Source organism: Solanum dulcamara, chromosome 8, assembly GCF_947179165.1.
Source record: "Solanum dulcamara chromosome 8, daSolDulc1.2, whole genome shotgun sequence".
Taxonomy (NCBI): Eukaryota; Viridiplantae; Streptophyta; class Magnoliopsida; order Solanales; family Solanaceae; genus Solanum; species Solanum dulcamara.
In genome coordinates this window covers 3,481,241-3,490,335 of record NC_077244.1, presented here as the reverse complement: position 1 = coordinate 3,490,335, position 9,095 = coordinate 3,481,241, and the positions used below count along the sequence as shown (strand labels likewise).

Sequence of the window (9,095 nt, the reverse complement as noted above, 5' to 3'; positions counted from 1 at the left end):
ACACCATAAGAATGAGTCGTTAAAATATTTATTTGCTTGGCAAGTATGATCTAGTTAAAATGTCTAAATGTACACTTTTAAAATTAAACTGCTTACTTATTGAGTGTGTGTTTATTTATTCCAGGTTGTCACCTTCAAGTAGTCCCCAACAAAGTGAGTACAAAGGCCTTTTTCTTTTTTCAAGTCTCATTCATTTATGGTCTTCACTCAATTCATCCTCCAAACCCTTTAATTACATTCACCACCAAACTTTAATTTCTCAATCAACTTCTCACCTTTTTAATATTTTCTCATTTTTACATTTTTGTGAAAAAAAAATGAGAAAAAAATCCTCAACTTCTTCAAAAAGTAGGAATGAGGTAATTAAAGATGAGAATAAATACACTGAGGGTGAAGAGGAAAATAAGAGTTGTATTATTGATTGGGAAGTTAGGCCTGGAGGTTTATTGGTTCAGAAAAGAGGTGGAGTTTCTGCTGAGGAAAATTCTATTGCTGGTCCAATGATCAAGATCAAAGTCTCTTATGATTCTTGTTACCATGATGTTGTTGTTCCTTCTGAATCAACATTTGGTAAACCACTTTATCATCTACAACTTTGTATTTAAATAATATTATTGTTTTGATATAATCCATAAATGTGTTTTAACTTGGCTTTACCTGATATCTATAATCTCCGACTTCAGACGTGCACAAGTAGACACACACATTCTATGTGACACATGTGAGATACACTCGGACTAATTTGTATATGTCATATAGTTCGCGTGTGTCTAAATTTAAGTGTGTACTTATGCACATCCAAAATTGAAGAATATAAATATTAGTTGAGCCAAGTTAAACAACACTTTTATGTATTATGCCTTTATGTGTATATATATATATTAAGCAGACGCTTAAATGGAGCGATAGAAGCAGTGTAATTCAAATAGCTGATCCCAATTTATGTGCGACTGAATAATAGAAGTGTTAATTTGTTGCTGATCATACTTTAAGAGCTTGCCTAATTAGATAAGTGGAAAGTACCGAACCTTAATATTTCTGATTTATATTCACTGCCAAATATGCAAGGAACTAGCTATATGAAAACACTATAGGTCAATTTAGTACCCATATATTTCTTTACTTCATAGTACATGTTATATACTAATCAATTAAATTGGTTGAACTGTTATTCATATTAAAAAGAGTCTAGATTATCCTTCGGGGTGGTCTAGTAGTTTGGGCTTGGGATTTTCATATTGTAGGTTTTAAGTTTGAAATTTTTTGCCAGCAAAAACAAGGGATTTGCCTTCTGGGTCGAGCTCGTCGCACTGAACTTGCCTAGTGAGGGTTACCTCTCCTGTGTGGTTTGTGAGCTATTGCATAGAAACGGAGGTTTTACCTTGTGTGCACCCAAAAGATAATGGTTGCGGATGTCCCTTGTCATAAAAAAAAGTCTAGATTCATTAGGAGTTATTTAATGATCCTTGAACATTATGTTATCAGTGTATAAAAGTAAAACTCAAAACTAATTGTGGCAATTAGCATAGGCCATTTTGACCTAATTGCTTTTGTGTTAATGAAATGAAGGGAACTTGAAGAAAATTCTTTGTGACACAACTGGCTTACATCCTAATGTTCAGAGATTATTGTTCCAAGGAAAAGAAAAGAATGACAATGAATACTTGCACATTTCTGGTGTAAAAGACATGTCAAAGGTGATCCTAATGGAAGATCCAGCCAGTAAAGAGTTGAAGAAAATACAGGATACCTCTGTCTCTTGTGAAGCCATCGCCCAAGTGAGAGTAGAGGTCGATAAGCTCTCACATAGGGTACGTAAATTTTACTGATGGTCATTCAACTTTCAGTTCGTTGCATCAAAGTCATAACTAATTTTGTAACGGAGAAATAACTCAACTATGTATATGTACATACTATCCACGTGCTATCACTTTTTTTAAAAAAGTCATTTAATAACGGATATTTTTCACCATGTGACAAATCATGTTTTTAATTATTATTTTTTTACTTAAGTGGATCTTGTATATTTGTACAAGTGGTGCCACGTGATATTATGTAAGGTGAGTTGGAAAGGATTTCCCGAGCATTCTCTATGCTTTATCCATTTTCGTCTTATCAAGCAAGACTGGCGTCAATTTTCATGGAGAAGACTTGAAAAAGATTTCCCGAGCATGGTCAAGATCAATGTGAAAATTAGAATGCCGAATAATTTAAAAGCAAGGATTCTTGATTATAAAAGTTTGTTGTTTTTCTTCTAGGTTGTTGCCATAGAGGAAGCTATGAAGAGAGGCACTAGAGTTGAGGACAAAGAATTTGTTGTCCTAACAGAGTTGTTCATGATTCAGCTTATTACACTTGATAGTATTGAAGCACAAGGAGAAGCAAGAACTCAAAGGAAGAAGGAGGTTAGTAGGTCCATAACTCCAAATACTAGTACAATAACATAACCCGTATAATCCACAAATGTAATCTTAAAAGAATGGTGTGTACGCAGTCTTACCCCTACCCTTGTGAAGGTAGATAGGTTATTTCCGCAACTCCAAAAACTAGTATTAAGACAAATTATCTTACTAATTATCCAAATTGAGATTTCCTTAAGTAAACAAGGACAAGTAAATGTATATGTCAAAAGAAAACTAAAAAAAAACAGAGTTTCTAGTGGTAGTAAATAGGTTCAATCAGAGATTTCTAGGTCAATCCTTAGATTTCAGACAAAATGTTTAAGGGTTAATTTTACATATAGTCAATGAAGTCTACACACGATAACAGTAAAGTCATAAAACTATTTTTTGGTCCTTTGTATATATTGTTGTAATTATATACGGTGAATATTATTTCTGTGAGCTATTTTTTCCAACGACCAAACTCACAAACTCATAGTTTGATCCGCCACTGATGATGTGTCTGACTACAAATTTTCCATCTCCTTTCGCGCAGGTTCATCGTATTCAGAGTTTTGTTGATATGCTTGATAATTCTAAAGCAAGAAATTCTAATCTTGTTAGGCATTGTAGTACTGGTACTAATTCAATGGTGAATACCAAATGGAAAAAGTTTGATTCAGGAATTGGAAGCTTCAATGCACCAAATCAATTATATCAATCCACAAAAATCACTCAGGAGTGGGAAGTTTTTGACTGATTGATTCTGAGTTATGAGTTTTTTTTTTTGTTACTTTAGTGATCAAGTATATATTGTCCTTTTAAAATCACTCTTATTGCTTGTGTATAGTTGTTTTGGTGCACTTGTATTCCTCTTTTTATGGTTAAGAAATGCACTCAACCTAAATAATGATGTCTGTTGTCCGTTTTAAGGTTCGACAAAAATGTCTTTAGTGGAAAAAAAAAACTTAATGAAGGATCCTATTGAATTGAATTGACTCTGTGAATCTATGTAACGGTGAAAATTCTTGATCTATCTCAACTCAAAAATCTAAGATTTTGGTTTGAATACATGTAAACGAATAACTCTGTAGATGATCCTTTTAGAAGAGGGGGATTCTAACAATTTTTGTTTTTGTTATTATTTCGTACTCTATTTCTATTTAAATGGATCATGAGGAGAAAAGGATTTTGTTTCCATTTAACTAAAATAATATGTTGTCTCTAGTCACTCTCTATCAAAGACAATTTCATACTCATACGAATCCAAATAAATAGATTTTGGGCATAACTCAAACGAAAAGCTAACTCTCATGAAAGGGATTGCCCAAAACCATATTATAAAGAGATCACTCATCCTATTAACTACGAATAAGGAACTTTTCACATCCTCACAAGTTACAATTTTTGCGCAACATATATCTATCTTCATTTTATGTGGTGAATATGGATATTTGATATATTTTATTTGTTACTAAATATATAGTGTTATAAGTTATAACTTTGGTGCAATAAACTTTATATTAGGCAACGTGAAATACTACGCATTTGGCATACACTAACTACCAAATCTGTTATTTGAATCATATTAAAATATTAAACAAATTAAGTGTTTTAAGAGCACAAGTTTTCAAAGTTTTCTTCATATAGCAATGTTATGGTACATTTAAGATTACTATTTTCAAAAGCCTTATTTTAATTCAAACTCTATGAAGAATCAAATTATGTTACATAAATTAAATTAAGAAAGTATATATATCATTAGTTAGTTTGCAAATAGTTCCCCTATGTGATTCTCTTAATCCGGGTAATCGTAATTACAATAGTATTTTTATTTTATTTTCCACTCGGTGTTCGGAGTTCGTGGAGCCCCGACTAATCGGGATCGTGCACCACAGGGTCTATTCGGCGGTGACACTCCCAACAAGATTTTTTTCATATTCAAGGCTCGAACCCAAAATATTTGATTAAGAGTGAAGCAGTCCCATTACTGCACTACAACCCAAATTGGTGTAATTACTATAGTGTATTATACATGAACTACTTACTTTTAACAAAGTATTTTTATCCTCAAATAGTTTGATCTACACATTATTAATATACATATTTTTATTTCACATCTTATATGGTAAAATGATACATAGATTCATGCACAAGAGTGTGGTATAAGTTGATACAACCCAAATACTGCATTAGGTATATTCTTTCCTTTCCGTTTTAATTTATTTGACCTTATATCTTTTAAGTTTATTTCAAAAAAATGATTATTTCATTTTTTAACAACTTCTATAATTTCAATTTTTTACATGATATGTTTAAGAATAGGAGATTAAAAGATACTTTGACATAATTTTAATTTAAGACTACAATATTTAAATTTTTTCTTAAACTTGTGTCAAGTTAAAATAGGTCAAATAAATTGAAATTAAGAGGACACAATTGTAGTTATTTTTATGGTGAAGTTCACAAAATAAAATTCTTTTGTAGTCTAGTTGGTTAGGATACTTGGTTCTCACCCGGGAGGCCGAGGTTCAAGTCTCGGCAACGGAATATTTTTTTTAAATTTTCGTAAGTTAATTATTTATTTTGATACATGCCCCAAAATGTATTGGTAGTCTGGTGTATTTTATTCACTTATTTAATGCTAAATTGAAAAGAAATAATTGTCGGGGAATAAATGCATCAAATTCTAAAAATATATATTATTTATTGAAGTTATTTTTAAATTTCGCAAGACTGAAACAATTGTATGTCCAAATAAGTTTTCGGCAAAAAGTAAAAGTTATCTACGGCCAACGAGCACTACATTATCAGTCATTGCTATTGGTATATATTTTTAATTTCATAGTTATGTCATCAAAGTGAAAGGTAAGTTATATAGAACAATTATTATATCAGTTGTTACAAATTAATATATGTTCATGTTATTTTTCATTATAATTTGTTTTCACTATATCTTATCCTCCACCATAATTTATTTTCATTATTATGTGTTTCCACCACATTTTGTTTTTTCTTTTAGGCCTATAAATAAGCATTCTTATAAGCATGGATGAACACACAAAAGAGAAGAAAACAATAAGATTACTCATTTGTTCTCTCCTCCTCTTCTTAAGTTGATTTGTCATTTTATTTATAACACGTTATCAGTACGAAACTCACAAATTAAAGGTAAGATTAACTCGATAATTAGATCATGGAAGTGGTGAGTTTCTCTTATTTGTTGTTAGTTGATTTATAAAATTTCAATTCCTTTGAAGCTTTAAATTCATTTCATTGTCTCGAAATGGAGATTTATAATATGGTATGATAAATAGGAGCATTAGTTTTTCATTGTCTGTGCATAAACTAACATTGTTGACATGCATACATAAATTTATAATTTTTGTCAATGGCATATTATAGTATGTTTGCATCAACTTTATTAACTTTATTATTCACATTTCGTCTCTAAGAAAAAAAAGTTATTATTTACCTAGTTAGATTTAGCTGTTGTTTTAAGATGATAGAATAGACAAGTATTATTTTTTGTCAAGATTTACCATAGGATTCATTTTGTTCCACCTTATTAAAGTGAAGGTCAGTAGTTTTTTTATGAATATTATAGTGAAGGTCAGTATTTCATTTATTTTTTATATAAATTTTATATTTTATATTTTGTTGAGAATTACTTTAATTAAATTGGTAATATTTCAAAGGTTTGAGGATGAGTCCAAGTTCACTTGGCCAATCAATCTTGATTATTAGGGTAAGATGGTGGATTCAAGTTTCATCGCACCAAAAGAATAAAACATCATATCCAGTCATGATGTCTTGTGATAATATATGTTGGATTGAGTTCCATCGAATTATGATCTAAAACGCCTTTATATGGATAAGACATTGAATTTGAGCGTCAATGCACCATAGTGATGATACAATGATGACTAAGGCAAAAATAATATATTTTGATGAAAAGTCATGAAATTCGTCCCATTGAATTTGCTCCATTCCTTTAAGAGAATGTGGTAGCAGTACATGATAAGTTTGAAATCTGCCCAATTGATTTGCTACATTCTATTGTATGAATGTGTAGCAATGAATAATAAGTCTGAAATATGGCAAATGATTGAATAAATGAATAAGATCATGGAGAGACAGAACTATAATAGTTATCATTGTGGTAATTATAAAATGAAGAATATTGTGGGTTCTCCAAATAGTCCTTCAAAATGTGAAAGTAATTTTTATCATCATAATGACATGAAAGGTGATTGGACTCGTGGTCGTGGTGCGACATAATAATTTGATAAATTTATAAATTCTCCATCAAAAGAAAGGAAGATAAAATGGTGGTACACTTGCCCTTTCAAATTGATGTTGAGGTGTGTCATGAAAATATGATGAATTTCAAAGGCATGACAATGAATAACATAATGTTCTTTTAATGAAAAATCATGAAGCCCGTCCCACTGAAAATGCTCCCTTATCGAAAGCAAATATGATATACGTACAAGCCGAGTCTGAAATAAGACAAAATGATTGGGGCCAGAATAATGTGCGTGGGCATGGCAAGGGAAAGAGATGATATAATAATCGTCGAGGTGGTGCCTTCAATTCTAATGTCCGGGTGGAGTCACATTTGACTCTTAAAGATGAAGTTTTTGATGGCCTAGATGATATTACTCATCTAGAAGCAGGAGATTTCTTTGGGGATTGAAACTGAAGATTTATCATTGAACTGAAAATAAATAATGTTGTTATTTTTATGTGTTTTACTTAAAGTTGAAGAACTTAAATTTTTATTTTTTAATTTTTCGTACTCCTTATTATGAATTTTTATTTTATGAAGATAAATAAATTTTTCAGTCTTCAATTGGATCCAAGATGAGTAATGGAGATATGTGCCTTTTGGATAGTGCTACAACACACACTATATTAAGAGAAAAGAAATATTTATCTTATTTGGTTATGAAAGGGGCCAGTGTTAATACAATATCCGGTAGTACAAAAATAATTGAGGGCTCTAGAAGAGCAGCCTTATCACTATCTGGGGGGGGCAATATTTGTTATTAATAATGCTTTGTATTGTAGTAAGTCTCAAAGAAACTTATTAAGTTTCAAGATTATTCGCCAAAATGGCTATCATATTGAGACTGCTAATGAAGAAAAAGGTTGAGTACCTTTATATTACTATAATAAAAGCGGGAAAAATATTTGTGTATGAAAAATTACCTACACTTTCTTCTGGGTAATACTACGCAAGTATTGATGTGGTTGAATCACATGCCATGGTAAAAAAAAGATTTATTGACCATAATGATTTTATCATTTGGCATGCCCGGTTGAGTCATCCCGGTTATAATATGATGCGCAGAATTATTGAGAATTCACATGGGCACACTTTGAAAAATTAAAAAATTCTTCAATCTAAAGAATTCTCTTGTGTTTTGCTTGTTCTCAAGGAAAACTGATTATTAAACCATCAGCAACTAAAGTTGGGATTGAATTCCCTGCATTTGTGGAACGTATACAGGGTGATATATGTGGACCAATTCACCCTTCATATGGACCATTTAAATATTTTATGATTTTGGTAGATGCATCTACAAGATGGTCACATGTGTGCTTATTAACAACTCGCAACATGGCTTTTGCGAGATTGTTAGCTCAAATTATAAGGTTAATGGCATAATTTTCAGATTATGCAATAAAGACAATCCATCTTAATAATGCTGGTGAATTTACATCTCAATCCTTTAATGATTATTGTATGTCGGTTGGAATAAAAGTTGAGCATTCGGTCGCTCATATTCATACTCAAAATGGTCTAGTAGAATCATTGATTAAACGCCACCAATTGATAGCTAGACCATTGCTAATAAGGACAAAACTTCCTCTTTCGGTATGGGGGCATGCTATTTTGCATGCAACAACACTTGTGCTCATAAAGCCAACAATTTTTCCTGAATTTTCTCCATTACAGTTGGCTTTTGGAAGGGAGCCAAATATATCCCATCTTAGAATTTTTGAATATGCGGTATATGTCTCAATTGCTCCACCGCACCGCACAAAGATGGGTCCCCAAAGAAGGTTGGGAATATATGTTGGGTATGAATCTCCTTCTATTATAAAATATTTGAAATCTATGACTGGAGATTTATTTATGGTAAGTTTCGCTGATTGTCATTTTGATTAATCAGTATACCCAACATTAGGGGGAGAACATAATCAATTGAAAAATAAGATAGATTGGAATTCATTGTCACTATCTCATTTAGATCCTCGAACAAATCAATGTGAGCAAGAAGTTCAAAAGTTGATTTATTTGCAGAATATTGCAAATCAATTACCGGATGCATGTACTAACCTTCCATAGGTTACTAAATTGCATATCCTAGCTACTAATGCTCAAGTTCGAGTTAATGTCCCGATAGAACAACTTTTTCAGGCAAATGAGTCTAGGCCATACTTAAAACGTGGAAGACCAATTGGTCCAAAGATAAAAATTCTCAAAAAAGGAAAGGAATAAATGATCAAGATGATCATAATTTAGAGATAATTGCTCAAGAAAAGCCTAGAGACATAAAAAATGGTGATACTACCAAGGAGGTCCAAATACCTGAAAATAATGAGAATAAAGAAATCTCAATAAGTTATGTCTCGATAGAAAAAAAGTAGAACCGAATTGATATTGTGGTCGATAATATTTTTGCTTATAATGTTGCCATTGAA

General features: G+C 31.5%; 1 protein-coding gene across 1 annotated transcript; it reads left to right on the top strand.

The window, feature by feature from the left end:
• Positions 1–206: 206 nt before the first annotated feature.
• On the top strand, positions 207–3,250 carry LOC129899540 (BAG family molecular chaperone regulator 4-like). Its single transcript, XM_055974542.1, has 4 exons — positions 207–570; positions 1,570–1,811; positions 2,259–2,405; positions 2,938–3,250. The coding sequence occupies exons 1-4, from the start codon at positions 318–320 to the stop codon at positions 3,139–3,141; spliced, it is 846 nt and encodes a 281-aa protein (XP_055830517.1). The 5' UTR covers positions 207–317; the 3' UTR covers positions 3,142–3,250.
• Positions 3,251–9,095: the final 5,845 nt, after the last annotated feature.

Bases quoted from the DNA above. Each gene is read 5' to 3' on its own strand.
- LOC129899540 (XM_055974542.1), top strand. From the start codon at position 318: ATGAGAAAAAAATCCTCAACTTCTTCAAAAAGTAGGAATGAGGTAATT. The intron at 571-1,569 runs GTAAACCACTTT...AATGAAATGAAG, and splicing joins TCCTTCTGAATCAACATTTG to GGAACTTGAAGAAAATTCTT. The intron at 1,812-2,258 runs GTACGTAAATTT...TTTTTCTTCTAG, and splicing joins TCGATAAGCTCTCACATAGG to GTTGTTGCCATAGAGGAAGC.